The sequence below is a fragment of the Pongo abelii genome, chromosome X (genome assembly GCF_028885655.2).
Source record: "Pongo abelii isolate AG06213 chromosome X, NHGRI_mPonAbe1-v2.0_pri, whole genome shotgun sequence".
NCBI classification, from domain to species: domain Eukaryota; kingdom Metazoa; phylum Chordata; class Mammalia; order Primates; family Hominidae; genus Pongo; species Pongo abelii.
This window is the reverse complement of record NC_072008.2, coordinates 14,729,304-14,751,604: the sequence shown is the minus strand read 5'-3', so window position 1 is coordinate 14,751,604 and position 22,301 is coordinate 14,729,304. Positions and strand designations below refer to the sequence as shown.

The 22,301-nt window shown below is 38.4% G+C and overlaps 1 protein-coding gene across 3 annotated transcripts in view; it reads right to left on the bottom strand.

Annotated features, from left to right (window-relative positions):
- GLRA2 (glycine receptor alpha 2) overlaps window positions 1–22,301 on the bottom strand; it is a 299,238-nt gene that overhangs the window by 33,704 nt on the left and 243,233 nt on the right. For all 3 annotated transcript variants that reach the window (XM_054544349.2, XM_009234599.4, XM_002831396.5), the window contains one exon: window positions 13,391–13,540. In XM_054544349.2, coding sequence (XP_054400324.1) covers window positions 13,391–13,540 — 150 coding nt within the window. The remainder of the gene's footprint in view (window positions 1–13,390; window positions 13,541–22,301) is intronic.

Here is a 22,301-nt window from a genome sequence, read left to right as displayed (position 1 = left end):
CAGGAGAATGCTGTGAACCCGGGAGGTGGAGCTTGCAGTGAGCCAAGATCATGCCACTGCACTCCAGCCTGGGTGACAGAGCGAGACTCTGTCTCAAAAAAAAAAAAAAAAAAAAAAAAAAATACATCAGGTCTTTATGTCCCTGACAAGCACCAGCTCTATATCCTAGTGGTATAGGCAATTACAAAGTACCATGACATTTATTTATTCATAATGACTTTCACAATAAAGTCCAAATCCTTATCCATGCAAGTCTGTTAAAGCCTCATCTAAACTCCTCGATCTTTAAGATAAAAAGCAAACACACCTTTGGCTTCCCTGGGGAAGCAGTTACAACCTTTTCAACATCATGCTTGCTAAGGAGGCAGTAGTTGCCTTAATTAATGATCTGTGAAATCTTATGTAAACACCTTGTGCAAACAGGTGGCAGAATATGGAAAAAAAGTTAATAAAAGAGAACACACACCATTTCACTATATTCTTCTTGAAAGGAAAAAAATAAGAGTTATGATTATGGAGTTTCCTTTCCAAGGACAAGGAAAAAGGAGACCTATAGGGATTTTGAGTCTAAACATCTTTTACAAAACACCTTATTCTCTGTTTGTTAATCTTTCAGTGGCCAGTTTCCCAAAATGGAATTGATCATTGGGGTTAATGTCTTGGATATGACTATGGACATATTAGTAGCAAAGGTATGGAGTATGATTATAGCATTACTATTACTAAAAGGTATTTTAGGGGTTTTCTGGAACATCACTTGTCACCTGACATTTGTTAGAAAAATAAAATATTGGGTCTGTTATGGCCTACTGAATCAGAAATCTCTCTAAGCCTCCAAGTGGTTCTCATTTGCACCAAAGTTTGAGAAGCATTGGTCTAGAGCAGGATGCTCAAGGTGTGGTCTGTACCAGCGCAAGTCTGTGAACTGTTAATTGTGTTCTGCGACTAGACAAGTGTGCTTATTATGGGTTATTCTCAATTCCTGTGCTTATTGCTGTTCTAAATAGTGAAGCTTCTTATATGCCTTCTCCCAGTTTTAGTAACAAACCAAATAAAAATGTTTCTACTGGATTCCTTCTAGAATGGTTGAAACCACTGTTCTTCTATTTAACGCTGTCCCACTGTCTTCTTTTTCTTTTTACACTAAACATCAATTGTGTGTACCTGTTGACTCACATACATCCAGGTATTAATCCTAAAAATAAGCTTTCATTATGACTTTCCACACTACTCAGCATTTCCTAAATAGGTGTAATAAATAACATTTTTTCCTACCCACATAGAAGCCTCTCCATCTCACAGAATCTGGATATTAATTCAGAGTCTGAACCTAATATTTTCCAGATGTGGACCCTGCCTTAACTTCATGCATGAAGCGTAGTGTCATAGATCTGTTTTTTTAGGACATGTGGTGCGTGGATCCACATGATTTGTGTCTTAATAAATGAAGCCAGTCAGATGGAGCTTTCCTTCATACTTATTGAACATACATTTGGATAAAGAAACCAAATTTCAAAGACAGGCTGCTGGGTAGAATTTGCCCTTTATAAGGGAAAGACAACAAGCCATCACCCAATGGGCTCCACCTATGTACAAATCTTGCAGGAAGAGTTCACTTTGACTGAGGTTAGCCGAACTGAAAGAGCTCTCCTGATGATGTGCAGATAATGTTTGCAGGTGAGACATGATTGGCTTATAAGAAAGAGAAAACAATTGAGACTGTTGCATATCAAGAAGTATAGCCTGACAATGTGCTAAACCAGGGTTTCTCCACTGCAGCGCTATCAGCATTACACCTAAGCAATTCTTTGTGTGGGTGGCTGTCTTCTATATCCCAGGAGGTTTAGCCACATCCCTGGTCTCTACCTACTAGATGCTAGTAGCTCCCCTTCCCAGGTTTAACAGCCAATCAGGTCTCCAGACATTGTCAAATGTCCCCTGGGGGCAAAATTGCCCTAGGTTGAGAACTACTGCTCTAAGCTTTTGGAGAGGAAGAGAAAAAGGTAAGAAGCCTTAAGCAGGATTCTCAAAGTTGACCCTACTCTAATTATAATTCTTGAGTTCTTGATTTGCTTAGATTTGTTTGTTGATTAGACTTAGTGGTAGTGACATCTGCATTCCAACAGCCTTCTTTCAAAGTCCGTTTACATTCTAATTGGGTTTGAAGGATCTTAATGGGTTCTCTACATTAGGGGAAGGTTTCCATGCATTTAAGACCTAGTTTAGTCCACTTCTCTCTTGTTTAGACACTGCAGAGTGAAAACACAAACTCATCATTTTATTCCTATGAATAAAATTATTTAAAAAGTTGTATATAGGCCATATTTTGCCATGCAATCTAATTTCCCTTTGTGGAAGAAAGACAAGAGGAGTAGAAGTGGAAGAGCTATTGTAGCTATTCTAAGATATTTGATTTTGATTTGTATGGCATGTTCCCCAACACATTGAACACAAAAACCTTTATGACCCAGAGTTTGCTACATACCTATGTGGTAGAGACAGTGGACACAAAATGAGCAATCACTAAACATAGAACTTACTATGTGCCAGGGCCTGTTTTATGAGCTTTATCCAGGGAAGCTCATTTTTACCACAATTCTATAAGGTAAGTATTATTATTCATTTCTGTACCTCTGAAACTGAGGTACAGAGAGGTTTTGTTTTTAATTAAACTGCCTACCAAAGTCACAGAACTGCTACATTATAAAGCCTCTGTTTGAATGTTGGCAATTTAGCCCCTTCATTTTAGGAGGAGAAAACCACAACCCAAGTTGCCTTAGACAAATTTAGTCTAAGACCCTGGTAAAGTGAGACAAAACAAGGCCACTTCATGATTTTGTCTAAGCACAGACAAAACAAGGTCACTATGCTACTTACAAAATACTAAACATTCTTCTCTCTTGGTTACAATTACTGCTACTTTTTTTTTTAACCAATTACAGTTTTATTCTCATTCTAGTCAGCCTTTCTATAGATAAGATTTATTGAGATCATTGAATTTCCCCCACTTTCTGACAGTATCTGATCTGGAGTAAACTCCTGTTTCCTTAGACTTTTCCCCTTCAAATCAACCAATTTGTAGGTGGAGATCAGCACCCCCCACTCTATGTGTTCTCCCTCACTGCAAAGAGTAGTAAACCCACCTTGTTTAACTACAAGTTTGTTCCTGGTGGTCTTTGGCTAAAGGGCATTGACACTTATTTGCCTATGGTACAAATCTAAGAGTGATACCTAATTTTCCAAATGACTGAATCAATATCACAAAGATTAATATAATCTAGAACAATGGCCAAATCCAACAAAATGAAAATTTACAGGAATAAATATAAAGTCCTTTATTTAGGTTAGAAAAAAATCAAGAACATAATCAAGAGGGGATAACCTGATAGCTATTCATGTTAATAATAGAAGAAAAACCTGGGAGTTTAATAAGAATTAGCAAGGTCAAAATGAGCCAATCATGGAATATGACTCCTTATAAACAATACTGTAATTTAGTGCTCTATTAAAAGTATTCAAAAGTCCAGATAAAGATAGGGGATACTACTGCTGTTTCATGTTATATATTGATCATGCCTAGACTACCTTTCAGATTCTGTGACTTATACTTCAAGATGCCTATTAGCAAACTGTAGATAGGGTAACCAGCATGGTGAGGGGCTGTTAGCCATATCATAAAAAGGGTTAGATCTATTTAGCAGAGATTCAAGGAGACCCACCAGCTTTCCATCCTTAAGTATTTGAAGGGATGTCTCCAGTAAGAGAGGACAGAGATTTTACTCCCAAAGAATAGAAGTGCTGGTCTAACTGGGGAGATTCTAAACATGGATTGAATTGTACTTTCTGGAGGTGGAGCCCAATGGATTTAAATGATCCACTCCCAGGTGACCATTTACACTGGGTCCTTGTCTTCTAGCCTTCACCAGTTGGGCTTGCTGTACCACTGGAATGAGAAGATCTAAAACCCTTAGAACACTGCAGAGGAAATAGACAGTATGGGGCTTATGGGCCTACCAAGCAGAGGAATAAGGACTTCTAAGTTGTTCTCCTGCCTGGGCCATTGCGTTGGGGTTCGAGGCTAAAATCTGGATTATTGGTCTGTTTTTGTTTTCTGTTTCTTTGTGATTCACTTTTGATAGGCTGTATGTGTCCAGGAATTTATCCATTTCTTCAGAGTTTTCTAATTTGTTGGCACATAATTGTTCAAAACAAGCAGCCTTTTATTTTATTTTACTCATTTTTTTAACTTTTACCTTAAGTTCAGGGGTAAAAGTGCAGGTTTGTTACACAGGTAGACTTGTGTCATGGGGGTCTGTTGTACAGATTATTTCATCACCCCAGGTCTTAAGCCTAGTACCCATTAGTTTTACCTGATCCTCTCTGTCCTTCCACCCTCCACCCTCCAAAAGACCCCAGTGTGTATTGTTCCCCTCTATGTGTCCCTGCGTTCTCATCATTAGCTCCCACTTAGAAGTGAGAACAAGTGGTGTTTGCTTTTCTGTTCTTACATTAGTTTGCTGAGGATAATGCCCTGCAGCTCCATCCATGTCCCTGCAAAGGACATGATCTTACTCATATGTGGAATCTAAAAAATTTGATCTCATGGGGGTAGAGAGTATAATAGTGGTTATCAGTGCCTAGAGAAAATGAGGGGGAGGGAGAGATGAGGAGAAGTTAGTCAATGGGTACTATGTTACAGTTAGATAGGAGGAATAAGTTCTGGTCTTCTATTGCACAGTTGGGTGAAAATGGTTAATGATAATGTATTGTATATTTCAAAATATCTAGAAGAGATGATTTGGTGAAGAAATAAGTGTTTCATATGATTGATCCAGTAATTATCCTGATTTGATCATAATACAATGTATAAAACCTCAGAACCTCACATTGTACCCCATAAATATATACAACTATTATGTGTCAATTAAAAACAAAATAGAAGAAAAATAAGTAAAAGGCAACTTGTCATTAGGTGGCCCACATGCCGTAACCATGTTCTCAAGCAGCCACAATTTGTATTTAGTAGCTGAACAAAAAGAAGTCAGGGCTATCTGGGTAACTGGAAACATCTGAAATTAGGCACAATGCCAGAAGTAAGGTATGGTGCAGCCAGATATAAAATGAAAGTGGAAGATAAATGCAGGTGAGGCTGCATTGTAGAGAAGTTGTTATAACTTCACATGGTGCACATATTTCTTATTGGAGCGGAGGAGATAACATTAAAATAGAGTTTTATTGCATAGACCTGGGGCATCAGCTTCTAATAGACTGGGGTTGGCCAGTTCTGTCAGGGAAGATCTGGGCGTGATTGTTTCTGAGAAACTCTGTTTTGATAAAATTGACAGTGGCTGCTTTGCAAAACCTAGAAAAGATAATCAAAGCAAATACACCTAGTTGCACATTGCCTGGCCACTCCCTGAAAGTGACCCCATTTAATAACTTGATTGCTCAGTAAATACCAGACACTCCCCCCATGCATGTAAATGTAATCTCAGGTGTTCTCTCAATAAATACCTTCCTTGTATAAAGCTTAATGCCATTGTCTTTTTGGGAGATGATCTGCTCTTGTTTTTTGTTATACCTTCTAAAATATCAACCTGTATGTTATTTCAGAGGTCAGTTTCTCAGTAGGAAATTAAAGAGATGACATATTGCCTTGGGAATACTTTTTTTTTTTTTTTTTTTTAAGATAGAGTCTCGCTCTGTTGCCCAGGCTGGAGTACAGTGGCGTGATCTTAGCTCACTGCAATCTCCACCTCCTGGGTTCAAGCGATTCTCCTGCCTCAGCCTCAGGAGTTCCTGGGACCACAGGTGCATGCCACCATGCCTGGCTGATTTTTTGTATTTTTAGTAGAGACAGGGTTTCACATGTTGGCCAGGCTGGTCTCAAACTCTTGCCCTCAGGTGATCCACCCACCTCGGCCTCCCAAAGTGCTGGATTACAAGTGTGAGCCACTGCTCCCGGCCAAAATATTGAACATTTTTAAATGATTAAAAAAAAATTAACTCAGGCCACAACGCATTTCTGTGAAAATTAATTTAGTAGTTCATGACTAGGTGGGCCCCAAACTAGGGGAAAACAAGTGAGGCCTCAGGGGCAAAATCTGAGGGGGTACCCAAAACTCCAGTACTCAAATGATATTTAATGCAATGTTTTAAAATATCATTATTAATACAAAAAATCCATGGTGAACAAAACATTAAATAAAAAATAAAACAGGATCTGACCCTGTACTTGCGTGACTCACTTGCCTCACCCTATTTGCTTCACCTTGCCTCACCCTATTTTCTTTTTGCATTAGTTTCTTCATCTGTAAATTGAGATAAGAACAGTATCTTCATTGTTATTAGGTAATTTACTCACTTAATTTAATCCAAACATGGACAATTTTGATAGTGGCAAGTGGCACTGACAGACATTACAACTCTATAATGTTGACTATTGCAAAGTAAAAAAAACTTTTATCAAACAATAAAATGTAGTTAAAACGGATTTATAGCATACAAAAATGAAAAAAATCACTCAATTATGAGCATTCAGATGCTCAACAGCAAGACTGCTCAGTTTTTCTTTCCTTTTTGTTTTATGTTTACAGAACCTGTGATTTTCCATGTTTCCCACTGACCCTACGAAGTGATAGCCCGGTGGCTTCGTGGATTTTGTATGCCATGCCGTGCCATAGAACAAGGCTGGTATCCCAAGTGACCAGTAGGGGCAGCAGTGACCCATCACTGATAGAGACCAACATCTGTCCCCAGCCTCTGGTGTCCAATTGCACTTCATTTTATAAGCAAGCTCCCCTCCCGCAAGCTATCCTGGAAAGGGAGTGTTAGTTATGACGCTGCATCTGGAACATATCAAGAAAGGATGCCTGGATAGTAGTGATTATTATTATTTTTTAGATTTCACCATGTGTTAAGGTGAGAACTCGTTCACTGCACATGCATACCCCTATACTGGAGGATCACACTATGACAGAATCCAGGTCTATAAAGTGGAGGTCAACCCAACCCGTTTCCATTTATTTTAATGCAACTATTAATAAAAAACATTTTGTTTAAAATGAGTAATCCAGGACAAATTCTAAATCACACAAGGTATTGGAAAAATAGGCCTAAATCAAGACTTTCCCAGGTAAACTGGGCTGTATGATTGCATTACTCACACAGTTGTAGTGGTGATTAAATTAATTACTATATGTAAAGTATCTAGAAGAGTACCTGGCACATAGTAAGCCCTCAATAAATGTTAGCTCTTGTTATCATTTTTTTTCTAACCATGGTTCAGATTTTTTTAAAAAACTGAAAAATGCTGCCTTTCCTAAGGGACAAATAATTGGAAATATTTCTTGCCTATTTTTTCAAAATTCAGTCATCGGTGATAATGAGGAAACTTGACCGCAAAGCTTAAGCATGATTTGATATGCTCTTCAACTCCCCCCAAGACTTAACTTTGGTAATAAAACATTGTGTTCTGAATAGCCATACACAAACTTAAGAACATCTCCATGTCAAACATGCAAACTTGCATTTCTCAATAAACATAGCAGGGATTGTAACTGCCAACTGGCATCTCTAAGACATCTTTTAATCTAAGGTATCCTTTTTGCTCCCCACTGCAATGCCCAAACCATATCTTTTTCCTCCTTCCTCAAACCCAGATCCTTTGGCGTCTCTGAAGTTCAGGTCATTAGACTTCACTACTGATTTTCCTTATCACTGCTGTTACCTATCTGTGCTGTTACCCTTTATTAGTTGTACTCCTTTATTAGTTGATGACTTTAGCATCCATTTCCCTGTCAACCCAACACTCATACTAATGTCATCTTTTCTGGGGGATCTTCAATATTCATATGGATAAAAGACCCCATCCTTGACCTTCCAATTCCTGGACTGCCTTGCTGTCAATAATTTTTTCTCAACCCAACCTTAGTCACACATGCTTATTTATGATCATAACCTTATCTTTGTCTTTACTTCCTGTGAAATCTTAATTTTGAGTCTCTCTCTTTCTCTCTCTTGAATACAGTGTCTCTTCCATGTTTTCCCCTCTCTATCCACCTTAGAATTTCTGGTTCATCACTGCAACTACTGCCATACAACCTCCCTTAACTTCACTTGCGTCCCTCCCTCCCTCCCTCCCACTCTCCCTCCCTCCCTCCCTCCCACTCTCCCTCCATCCCATTTTCCCTCCCTCCCACTCTCCCTCCCTTCCTTCTTCTCCTTTCTTGGTTTCTTTCTTCCTTCCTTCTTCCCTTCTACATTCTCTTCTTTCAACTCCTCTATCATCTTCTCTTTGTCTTCCACTCACTTTCCTGCTCATTTGGCAAAACTTCAATTGTAGTTAAACCCAAGTACCTGTTATCTCAGTACCTGAATCTGATCCTGGAAGCTTGCTGGGGGGAAACACATACCTCCTGATTGTTCACACTTTAAAGTCATAACCACAGTTCTCATATGGGCACTCCCACTGCATCTGCCTCAGCATTCTGTCCCATTACTCTTCTTGGAGCAATGGCTTTTTTACCCTCCCAAACTACTATTTAATACTTGATCCTTCTTCCTCAAACCTATATTTCTTTTTTCCACCATACTCTTAACTGATAGCCTCAGAATTCATGGACATGATAGGAGCTATTAGTTAGGAGCTCCTACATCCTATCATAATTGGACATACCAGTTGACTAGCAACCATAGTCATTCTCCCATTTTGTTTGTACAATGGTGAAGCACACAGACTCTGGGAACACAGTATCTCACTTCAGACCCACTACGCCACTTCTTGGCTCATGAGAATGAGCAAGCTATTTAACCTCTTTGTGCTTTAGTATCTTCATCTATGAACTGGCAATAATTTAAGTCATTATTACAATGGATGAGATAGTTGTCTCCATGTAATGCCAACCCTGACCCTTTGCTTTGAATTTTATTTTTTCTCACCTTCTTAAGACATTTGTTCTTGAAATTATGCCCTCCTTTCACTGCAGTGTGAATACCTCCCTTTTCCTTTGCCAAATGCATTCTTTTATCTTCCATTTTGGAAAAAATATATCCCCATGAGCACACATTTTATTCCATACCACCTTCTATGTTCCCCTGCACAGTAAAGGCAACGGCAAGTGATATCTAAGGTTTGCCACCATTTCCTTTGTTCCTTTTTCTGCCCAATCCACTCTAGATAGGCTTTCTAAATGATGGAATGCTCCATTCTCAGAGCTTTTTTTTTGTTTGTTTCTGTTATCTCAATGTGTAATCTCACTTAGTTTTGTGGATTTAAAACAGTATCTGTTTGCTGGTCACTGCCAAATATACATTTCCAGATTTTATCCCTTTCTTGAGCATATATTTCTATCGAATTACTTGCCAACTCTATTGAGATGTCTCATGGGCATCTGAACTTAAGAGCATAAAAATATGACTCGAGTTCCACTCCAAATCTGCGCTTGTCACAATAGTTCCCATCTTAATAAATGGTAACACTACTTATCCAGTTGCTTAGGCCAAAAATCTGTGAGTCATATTCAATTCATCTTCTCATCTCTTCACATAAAATGCATCAGCATGACCTATTGGTTTTACCTCCAAAGCATAACCACTAGAATGTAAGTTTCATCAAAAGGTTGCATTTTTTTCTGTCCTGTGAAGCAATGTATTCTAAGGATTTACACAGTGCCTGGCACATAGTAAGAAGTAAATAAATTTTTGTGGAACAAATGAAAGAATCCTGAACCTAACCACTTTCCTTCATTCTCATGACCAATACCATAATCTAAGCCATCAACATCTCCACCTATAGTTCTACAATAGCCTCCTAACTTATATGCTGCTACTCTTGACACCACAACTATCCACTCAATAGCCTATTTGCTATATTGAAACTAACTAGTGGATTCCAATCACTTAGAATAAAATAAAATCCTTTATACTGGCCTGCAAATAAATCTTGAAATTACCTATTTTTCAACCTAATTTTCTACTTCTTTGTCCCTCTCATTCTCTACTATATTCACAGCTTTCCATGTTTAAGCATAGTAGCTGCTCAATAAACATCTGTTGAATGAATAAATATATATATATTTAACCTGTGAGTAGTCTAATGATGACAGGGAGTGAGATTGTGCAGAAATTTGTTTTATCCTCTCTCCCTTTGAGAGCTAAATTTTCAAGTAATCTATACTTGCTTTTTCCATATCCTCACCTACCTTAAACTACTGCAATCTGGTTCTTCCCAAATGCTGATCTGAAAATATTCATGACAAGATAATCAGTAAACTCAATGGACCATTCTTTTATTTTATTAATTTTTGCTCTTTGTGTTTTTTTTTCATAGTTTTTCACTCCTTCTACAGTCTTTGGATTTAATTTCTTATTCTTCATTCTGTCTCCATGAAATAGATTCTTAGATAATCAGTTTTCAGCTTTCCATCTTTATAAAATATGCATTTGAAGTATACATTTTTCACTAAGCATGGCTTTAGCTCAGTTCATATATTTTGATATGTACAATTTATCTTTCAATTCAAAATATTTTCTAACTTCCAGTGTGAATTCTTTTTGATTCCTGAATTATTTCAGAAGTATTTGGTTATTTCCCAATTTATAGAGATGTTCTAGTTATCTTTGTACCATTGATTTTTAGCCTAATTCTGTTTAATCAGATAATATTATTTCAGTGTTTTGATATTTGTTATGAGGTGTGTTACGGTCCAACTCATGATAAATGTACCAAAATGTTTCTTCTGACTTGAAAAGTATATGTTTACTGCATTTGAGGGTGTAGTTTGTTAATTATGTTGTTAAATGTTTTATATCCTTACTGATCTTTTTGTCTGCTTTTTTTCTAGCAGTTGCTGAGAGGTATATTAAAATTCCTCACTATGAGTGTGAGTTTGTCTATTTCTTCTTTATATTTGTCAATTTAAACTTGGTGTATTCTGAGGCCATGTTATTCGTTGTATACATATCTATAGTAATCACATCCCCCTATTGAAGTGATCATTTTAATTATGAAATATCTCTATTTCTAGTAATAATTTTGGTCTTAAAGTCTACTTTATCTAATATTAATGGAGCTAAACTGGCTTTATTTGGTTAGTGTTTGCATGAGATATCTTTATCCACAGTTACTTTGAAGCTTTCTGTATCTTTATATTATAGGTGTGCCTATTGGAGGCTGACTAAAGTTGAGTTTTATTTTTAAATTTCATCTGAAAATGTTTGTCTTTTAATAGAGGTATTTATTCTATTTTCCTTTACTTGTATTTATAATATATTTGGGTTTAATCTACCACTTCTGTATTTGCTTTCTCTTTGTCTATCTTGTTCGGCATTCCCTCTTTCTTTTAGATTGATTTTGTCTTTTTATTATTCCATATCCACCCCCCCTTGTTTGCTAGTTATACTTTTTTAAAAATTAGTCTTTAATATCTGTTATTATGTAATGCCAGACATTGCTAATTGATGACAGATCTCATTCCCACAGAGCCCAGGTACAGTCTAAGAATCCTTCACACAGCATTTCAAAAATTCCCTAACAATTATTTAGAATTGGGAAGCAAAATGAAACCCATTTTCCATCTTTGGTCTAGGAGAGTATGCAGTCAGTAAGCCAGGATAGTGTTTCTTAAATTTATCTCATCATAAGAATCACCTAGAGTGCTTATTAAGGGTACAGATTCTTGTATTCCACCCAACTTTATAAATCAACATCTGAAAGGAATTTTGCTGAGAATTAGTATGTTTCACAAGGGTCCTAGGTGAGTCTCATTATGATAAGGTAAGTTTGGGAAACCTGAGCAGTATTACCATATGTAAAAGAAGTTGTTGAAGGACTTAAACCATCCACTGACTAATAGACAGTTGCAGCATGAGTTCTTTTAACTCTGTACTGTTTTGTGTTGAAATACCATCATAATGTAAGCATATTTTCTGGGTGGCACAAGTGATCCTGAACTTTTGCTGCTGTGTGCTGGACTTCTGTGAATGTGATTAAAGAAACGTTAGCACCAACAGGGAGGCAGTGAGGAGAAAATTGAGAAAGGCACAACATTAAAAGGTAATGTACAGCCAAGAGGATATTTGTGCTTGCTTACTTGTTTTCCTTATCTATGGCAGGACAAAATGTTCCTGAGAGGTAGCAAAGAGTGAGACAGGGCAGCTAACAGGATAGATTTATCTCTTCCAGCCCAGAGTATGTGCAGGAAACCTTTTAGAGGATGCAGTCAGAACTCAGTGAGCTCATACCCACATAAACTCCTCAATATAAGCAATGTCTCACAACAAATATTCAGCTTTACATCTAGGTATTTGCAGCATTAATAGGGACTGTGAAATATTTTTGTTTTCATTCCAACAGAGTAGCATATAACTATTACTTCACCAGCAGGATTAATTTATCAAATATTTTCTGGACCAGATTTTGAAAAATCTCTCTCTCTCTCTACTGTACATAAAATGTTAACTTTAGTTCTCAAGCAATATTGTTACAGGAGGTAACATTCTCCATATCAAAGGGTATGTTTCTCTCCCAGAGTTTGAAGTGGAAAACAGGTGCAAGCCTTTCGATAGCCTCTATGAGATTGGGTTATAAACCAGAACAGTGCTTTCCAAGCATGTCTGCACACTAGAATTGCCTGGGGAGCTGCAGAAATATGGAGGCTGGTGCCCCTCCTAACGTTGAGGTTTCATTGGTGTAAGGTGTGTCTAAGGCTTGGGATTTTTAAAATATCCCCAGGCGATTCCAATGTGCAGGCAACTTTGGGAACCACAGGACTGGAGATCTGGAGCTATACATTTCAAACCTGAAGTCTCTGGACAGTGTAAAGCTTAGAATTCTGCACTAAAGTTTAAGTTGAGATAATGAGACCAGTCTCACTGGATTTATCATGTTGCAATCTACATGGGTACGGCATAATTTACATAAAGCCAGAGCAATTGATGAAAAAAAGTCAATCAGATGTACATGCACACACACACACTGTCAATATTTAGAAGAACCAGGATTTTAAAGTAACTTTGTCAAATCGAGTATATATCCCCAATTAGAGTTGCCAGATAAATACAGGGAGCCCAGTTACTTCTGAATTTCAGATAAACAATTTTTAGTATAAGTATGTCCCATGCAATATTTGGTATGTGCTTATACTCAAAATTGTTTCTTGTTATCTGAAATTCCAGTTTAACTCCATGATATGTATTTTTATTTGCGGAATCTGACAATCCTCCCTAATTTTAAAGGCCTAAGCTGAGCACTAAGTCACTGTAGTAGGACAAATCAGAACAAAAATTAACCTTGGCTTCTTGCTTATTGTGTGCTCTTCTGTTTTCTGAATTACATTGCCTAGCTAACCATCTCAAGCTCTACACTGTCTGAACTGAGAGGCAATCATACCTTATTCTGCCTCTTCTGTCTTCTTCGGAGGCGCAGGAACTCCTTGTGTTGCCTGGAGACAAAGTTCACCGCTGCGTATTCCAGTAAGGCAGCAAACACAAACAGAAGGCACACCGCCATCCAGATGTCAATCGCTTTTACATAGGACACCTGAGAGAGAGAGAGAGAGAGAGACACACGCGCGCACACACACACACACACACACACACACACACACAGAGAGAGAGAGAGAGAGAGAAAGAAAGACTATGAAAGCTTGCCAGGAAACCAGATTCTTAATGGTGTGAGCAGCAAAATAACCTAATTTCCCTGGTCAATGATTTTCCAGCGTTTTCTTAAGAAAGTGCTTAAGCCATTGATTCTACTTTGAAGATTCTGGGCAGAGCACTGAAAATCACATACCCCTGAACCAGTAGCTTTATTCCTGAGACCAGCTCCAATGACTTCAAGAATTTCCTTAATGACAGATTTTAAGTGTTCTCACTACAAATAAATATGTGAAATAATGTATATGTTAAGTAGCTCAATTTAGACATTCCATGATGTGTACATATATTGAAACATGTTATACACCATAAATATATACAATTTTTACTTATCAATTAAAAATAATTATTCTCTTAATTAAAAAAAGAAAAACAAAACTTTGAGGCAAAACAGATGGGTGCTATTATTAAAACTGCTCACTTCTATTTTTTAAATTGACATTTAAAAATCAATATAATTAAGATAATTTCAAAACATGGATGAGAAATAAACTATATATGGCCTTAGGCTCTTCAAAAGCCAATTTGTAATTTTCTTCAATTTACTGATCCTAACTGACATGAAAACACAGTTCTAAATAGTTTTAAATCCTCACAATTAAAGAGTATTCAACCAAAGTAAAATATCAGGAATATAGCCTTGAGAAGGTATCTGGTTAAAAAGAAAACTTTGATAACCCTTCAGTGTTTGCTTAAGTGTTTAGTAAGTCTTATAATTTGACAAAGTAGATTCTGAAAGCAAATACTTTTTGCTTGCAATGGAAAATGCCCCTCATCTCACTCGACTTACAATTATTTTTTCAAGTGTAAAAGGGAAAAATAATTGGAGGAAGCTATAAAATATTGGATCCTAGACTACAAAGAATACTTAGTAAACTACCATCTGAATGTGTACTATTCAGTTCTAATTTTTAAATAGAGTTTCCTATATTTTGATAGCTGTCAAGTGCTTGCCAGCCAGTATTTTAAGCATTTTACATGTGTGAATTTTTTAACCCTTACAACAACTCATCCCAATTTTCTGATGAGAAAACTGGGGTAAAGAGGGATGAAATTATTATCCAAGGTCACAAAAGTAATAAATGACAGAGTCAAGATTGGAATTGGAACTCAGTCTGACTAATGGATCTCTTTTCTGAACACACACAAACACATTGCTAGGATCACAGTTTGTATCTTTGCATTTCCCTTTGACCTTTATACTGAGAATTTCCCATTTTATTTATTTTTCTTCTAGATCATAACTTCTAATGCTTGCCTAATGGTCTATACCATGATTAAACATTCCACATTGTAGGACATATAGGTTATTTTCTATCTTATATTTTATAAGTTTTGCTGCTATAAACATTCTTCTCCCAAAATATTTGACTGTGTCCCTGATTATTTGTTGGATCAACTTTTAGGTGAGTTACAGAAGTAAAGATATGAAAATAGGCTCTTGAATTAGAAGGTTTGCAGGAGCACAGTGGACATAAAAGCAGAGATTCTGGAGTAAGATGCCCCAATTAAGAAATGCTGCTCTGCTACTATCTGTATAATTCAGTTATGTTATTTAACCTCTCTCTGCCTCTATTCCTCATCTCTAAAATGGGAGCAATAATAGTACCTACCTCATAGAGCTGTTAAGTGGATAAAATCACTTAATATACATAAAGATTTTAGAATAGTTTCAGAAAGTAGTTCCAAGATGGCCGAATAGGAACACCTCCAGTCTACAGCTCCCAGCATGAGCGACGCAGAAGACGGGTGATTTCTGCATTTCCAACTGAGGTACCGGGTTCATCTCACTGGGGCTTATCAGACAGTGGGGACAGGACAGTGGGTGCAGCCCACCGAGCGTGAGCCGAAGCAGGGCGAGGCATTGCCTCACCCAGGAAGCGCAAGGGGTCAGGGAATTCCCTTTCCTAGCCAAGGGAAGGGGTGACAGATGGCACCTGGAAAATTGGGTCACTCCCACCCTAATACTGCACTTTTGCAATGGTCTTAGCAAGCGGCACACCAGGAGATTATATCCCGCGCCTGGCTCGGAGGGTCCCACACCCACGGAGCCTCACTCATTGCTAGCAGCATAGCAGTCTGAGATCGAACTGCAAGGCAGCAGCGAGGCTGGGGGAGGGGCGCCTGTCATTGCTGAGGCTTGAGTAGGTAAACAAAGCGGCCTGGAAGCTCAAACTGGGTGGAGCCCACAGCAGTTCAAGGAGGCCTGCCTGCTTCTGTAGACTCCACCTCTGGGGGCAGGGCATAGCCGAACAAAAGGCAGCAGAAACCTCTGCAGACTTAAATGTCCCTGTCTGACAGCTTTGAAGAGAGTAGTGGTTCTCCCAGAACAGAGTTTGAGATCTGAGAACAGACAGACTGCCTCCTCAAGTGGGTCCCTGACCCCTGAGTAGCCTAACTGGGAGGCATCCCCGAGTAGGGGCAGATTGACACCTCACACAGCCGGGTACCCCTCTGAGATGAAGCTTCCAGAGAAAAGATCAGGCAGCAACATTGGCTGCTCAGCAGTATTCGCTGTTCTGCAGCCTCCACTGGTGATACCCAGGCAAACAGGGTCTGGAGTGGACCTCGAGCAAACTCCAGCAGACCTGCAGCTGAGGGTCCTCACTGTTAGAAGGAAAACTAACAAACAGAAAGGACATCCACACCAAAACCCCATCTGTACGTCACCATCATCAAAGACCAAAGGTAGATAAAACCACAAAGATGGTGAAAAAACAGAGCAGAAAAGCTGAAAATTCTAAAAATCAGAGCACCTCTCCCCCTCCAAATGAACGCAGCTCCTTGCCAGCAATGGAAAAAAGCTGGACGGAGAATGACTTTGACGAGTTGAGAGAAGAAGGCTTCAGATGATCAAACTTCTCCAAGTTAAAGGAGGAAGTTCAAACCCATCACAAAGAAGCTAAAAACCTTCAAAAAAGATTAAATGAATGGCTAACTAGAATAAACAGTGTAGAGAAGTCCTTAAATGACCTGATGGAGCTGAAAACCATGGCACAAGAACAGAACTATGTGATGAATGAACAAGCTTCAGTAGCCGATTCGATCAACTGGAAGAAAGGGTATCAGTGATTCAAGATCAAATAAATGAAATGAAGCGAGAAGAGAAGCTTAGAGAAAAAAGAGTAAAAAGAAATGAACAAAGCCTCCAAGAAATATGGGACTATGTGAAAAGACCAAATCTACATCTGATTGGTGTACCTGAAAGTGATGAGGATAATGGAACCAAGTTGGAAAACACTCTGCAGGATATTATCCAGGAAAACTTCCCCAACCTAGCAAGGCAGGCCAACATTCAAATTCAGGAAATACAGAGAATGCCACAAAGATATTCCTCGAGAAGAGCAACTCCAAGACACATCATTGTCAGATTCACCAAAGCTGAAATGAAGGAAAAAATGTCAAGGGCAACCAAAGAGAAAGATCGGGTTACCCACAAAGGGAAGCCCATCAGACTAACAGCTGATCTCTTGGCAGAAACTCTACAAGCCAGAAGAGAGTGGGGAACAATATTCAACATTCTTAAAGAAAAGAATTTTCAACCCAGAATTTCATATCCAGCCAAACTAAGCTTCATAAGTGAAGGAGAAATAAAATACTTTACAGACAAGCAAATGCTGAGAGATTTTGTCACCACCAGGCCTGCCCTAAAAGAGCTCCTGAAGGAAGCACTAAACATGGAAAGGCACAACCGGCACCAGCCGCTGCAAAATCATGCCAAAATGTAAAGACCGTCGAGACTAGGAAGAGACTGCATCAACTAATGAGCAAAATAACCAGCTAACATCATAATGACAGGATCAAATTCACACATAACAATATTAACCTTAAATGTAAATGGATTAAATGCTCCAATTAAAAGACACAGACTGGCAAATTGGATTAAGAGTCAAGACCCATCAGTGTGCTGTATTCAGGAGACCCATCTCACGTGCAGAGACACACACAGGCTCAAAATAAAGGGATGGAGGAAGATCTACCAAGCAAATGGGAAACAAAAAAAGGCAGGCGTTGCAATCCTAGTCTCTGATAAAACAGACTTTAAACCAACAAAAATCAAAAGAGAAAAAGACCATTACATAATGGTAAAGGGATCAATTCAACAAGAAGAGCTAACTGTCCTAAAGATATATGCACCCAACACAGGAGCACCCAGATTCATAAAGGAAGTCCTTAGAGATCTACAAAGAGACTTAGACTCCCACACAATAATAATGGGAGACTTTAACACCCCACTGTCATCATTAGACAGGTCAATGAGACAGAAAGTTAACAAAGATATCCAGGAATTGAACGCAGCTCTGCACCAAGCAGAACTAATAGACATCTACAGAACTCTCCACCCCAAATCAAAAGAATATACATTCTTCTTAGCACCACATCACACTTATTCCAAAATTCACCACATAGTTGGAAGCAAAGCACTCCTCAGCAAATGTAAAAGAACAGAAATCATAACAAACTGTCTCTCAGACAACAGTGCAATCAAACTAGAACTCAGGATTAAGAAACTCACTCAAAACTACACAACTACATGGAAACTGAACAACCTGTTCCTGAATGACTACTGGGTACATAACATAGTGAAGGCAGAAATAAAGATGTTCTTGAAACCAATGAGAACCAAGACACAACATACCAGAATCTCTGGGACACATTTAAAGCAGTGTGTAGAGGGAAATTTATAGCACTAAATGCCCACAAGAGAAAGCAGGAAAGATCTAAAATTGACAACCTAACATCACAATTAAAAGAACTAGAGAAGCAAGAGCAAACACATTCAGAAGCTAGCAGAAGGCAAGAAATAACTGAGATCAGAGCAGAACGGAAGGAGATAGAGACACAAAAAACCCTTCAAAAAATCAATGAATCCAGGAGCTGGTTTTTTGAAATGATCAACAAAACTGATAGACCACTAGCAAGACTAAGAAGAAAAGAGAGAAGAATAAAATAGATGCAATAAAAAATGATAAAGGGGATATCACCACTGATCCCACAGAAATACAAACTACCATCAGAGAATACTATAAACACCTCTACACAAATAAACTAGAAAATCTAGAAGAAATGGTTCAATTCCTGGGCACATACACCCTCCCAAGACAAAACCAGGAAGAAGTTGAATCCCCGAATAGACCAATAACAGGCTCTGAAATTGAGGCAATAATTAATAGCCTACCAACCAAAAAAAGTCCAGGACCAGATGGATTCACAGCCGAATTCTACCAGAGGTACAAAGAGGAGATGGTACCATTCCTTCTGAAACTATTCCAATCAACAGAAAAAGAGGGAATCCTCCCTAACTCATTTTATGAGGCCAGCATCATCCTGATACCAAAGTCTGGCAGAGACACAACAAAAAAAAAAGAGAATTTTAGACCAATATCCCTGATGAACATCGATGCAAAAATCCTCAATAAAATACTGGCAAACCGAATCCAGCAGCACATCAAAAAGCTTATCCACCATGATCAAGTTGGATTCATCCCTGGGATGCAAGGCTGGTTCAACATACGCAAATCAGTAAACGTAATCCAGCATATGAACAGAACCAAAGACAAAAACCACATGATTATTTCAATAGATGCAGAAAAGGCCTTTGACAAAATTCAACAACTCTTCATGCTAAAAACTCTCAATAAATTAGGTATTGATGGGACGTATCTCAAAATAATAAGAGCTATCTATGACAAACCCACAGCCAATATCATCCTGAATGGGCAAAAACTGGAAGCATTCCCTTTGAAAACTGGCACAGGACAGGGATGCCCTCTCTCACCACTCCTATTCAACATAGTGTTGGAAGTTCTGGCCAGGGCAATCAGGCAGGAGAAGGAAATAAAGGGTATTCAATTAGGAAAAGAGGAAGTCAAATTGTCCCTGTTTGTAGATGACATGATTGTATCTTTAGAAAACCCCATTGCCTCAGCCCAAAATCTCCTTAAGCTGATAAGCAACTTCAGCAAAGTCTCAGGATACAAAATCAATGTGCAAAAATCACAAGCATTCTTATACACCAGTAACAGACAAACAGAGAGCCAAATCATGAGTGAACTCCCATTCACAATTGCTTCAAAGGGAATAAAATACCTAGGAATCCAACTCACAAGAGAGATGAGGGACCTCTTCAAGGAGAACTACAAACCACTGCTCAACGAAATAAAAGAGGACACAAAAAAAATGGAAGAACATTCCATGCTCATGAATAGGAAGAATCAATATCGTGAAAATGGCCATATTGCCCAAAGTAATTTATAGATTCAATGCCATCCCCATCAAGCTACCAATGCCTTTCTTCACAGAATTGGAAAAAACTACTTTAAAGTTCATATGGATCCAAAAAAGAGCCCGCATTGCCAAGACATTCCTAAGCCAAAAGAAGAAAGCTGGAGGCATCACGCTACCTGACTTCGAACTATACTACAGGGCTACAGTAACCAAAACAGCATGGTACTGGTACCAAAACGGAGCTATAGACCAATGGAACAGAACAGAGCCCTCAGAAATAATACCACACATCTACAACCATCTGATCTTTGACAAACCTGACAAATACAAGAAATGGGGAAAGGATTCCCCATTTAATAAATGGTGCTGGGAAAATTGGCTAGCCATATGTAGAAAGCTGAAACTGGATCCCTTCCTTACACCTTATACAAAAATTAATTCAAGATGGATTAAAGACTTAAATGTTAGACCTAAAACCATAAAGACCCTAGAAGGAAACCTAGGCAATACCATTAGGACATAGGCATGGGCAAGGACTTCATGTGTAAAACACCAAAAGCAATGGCAACAAAAGCCAAAATTGACAAATGGGATCTAATTAAACTAAAGAGCTTCTGCACAGGGAAAGAAATTACCATCAGAGTGAACAGGCAACCTACAGAATGGGAGAAAATTTTTGCAATCTACTCGTCTGACAAAGGGCTAATATCCAGAATCTACAATGAACTCAAACAAATTTACAAGAAAAAAACAACCCCATCAAAAAGTGGGCAAAGGACATGAACAGACACTTCTCAAAAGAAGACATTTATGCAGCCAGCAGACACATGAAAAAATGCTCACCATCACTGGCCATCAGAGAAATGCAAATCAGAACCACAATGAGATACCATCTCACACCAGTTAGAATGGCAATCATTAAAAAGTCAGGAAACAACAGGTGCTGGAGAGGATATGGAGAAATAGGAACACTTTTACACTGTTGGTGGGACTGTAAACTAGTTCAACCATTGTGGAAGACAGTGTGGCAATTCCTCAAGGATCTAGAACCAGAAATACCATTTGACCCAGCCATCCTATTACTGGTTATATACCCAAAGGATTATAAATCATGCTGCTATAAAGACACATGCACACGTATGTTTATGTAGCACTATTCACAACAGCAAAGACTTGCAACCAATCCAAATGTCCATCAATGATAGTCTGGATTAAGAAAATGTGGCACATATACACCATGGAATACTATGCAGCTGTAAAAATGATGAGTTCATGTCCTTTGTAGGGACATGGATGAAGCTGGAAACCATCATTCTCAGCAAACTATTGCAAGGACAAAAAACCAAACACCGCCTGTTCTCACTCATAGGAGGGAATTGAAAAATGAGAACGATTGGAGACAGGAAGGGGAATATCACACACCGGGGCCTGTCATGGGGTGGGGGGAGGTGGGAAGGAAAGCATTAGGAGATATACGTAATGTAAATGATGAGTTATCGGGTGCAGCACACCAACATGGCACATGTATACATATGTAACAAACCCGCACGTTGTGCACCTTTACCCTAGAACTTAAAGTATAATTTAAAAAAAAAAGATTTTAAAATAGTTTCAAACACAGAATAAGTCCTTATAAATGTTTGCAATTATTTGGCCATAGAAGGGTGTGATTCTGTTAATGGATAAATTTTGGAAGAGACAAAAATTGATAAGGAACATGAAACTCACCCAGAATCATAATATATTCTAATTATTATTTTTAAGATCACCACATGCCTTACACTATCTGTCTAAAATAATCTGAAGTACTTGTGTCAGTTCCACATGTGTTGTGATGAAATGATCTAGCACTTTGTTATCTCCAGTCTTTTAAACGTATTATTCTTCCTACCTGGGATGGTTATTCCCACTCCTTCTGATTAATAGATGCCTCAGAATTCTTTAGGACTCAGCCAAGATATCAATTCCCCTGTGAATATCCCGACCTTTCCCCTTTCTGTCATCTGAGTTAGGGGCCACGTTTCTTTGTTCCCTTATCACTCTCTATTGAACTTACCTGTTCCTTCTTAGCCCACTTTTTACATGGAAGATGTCCCTCATCTCACTCAACTTACAATTTTATATATATTTATATATATATATATACACACACACACACATACATACATATATAAATACATATATACACACATAAATATACATATATATACACACACACATATATATACGTATATATTATTTATTTTTTTTTGAGATGGTGTCTTGCACTGTTGCCCAGGCTGGAGTGCAGTGGTGCGATCTCGGCTCACTGCAACCTCTGCCTCCCAGGATCAAATGATTCTCCTGCCTCAGCCTCCCGAGTAAGTGGGATTACAGGCACGTGCCACCACACCTGGCTAACTTTTGTATTTTTTAGT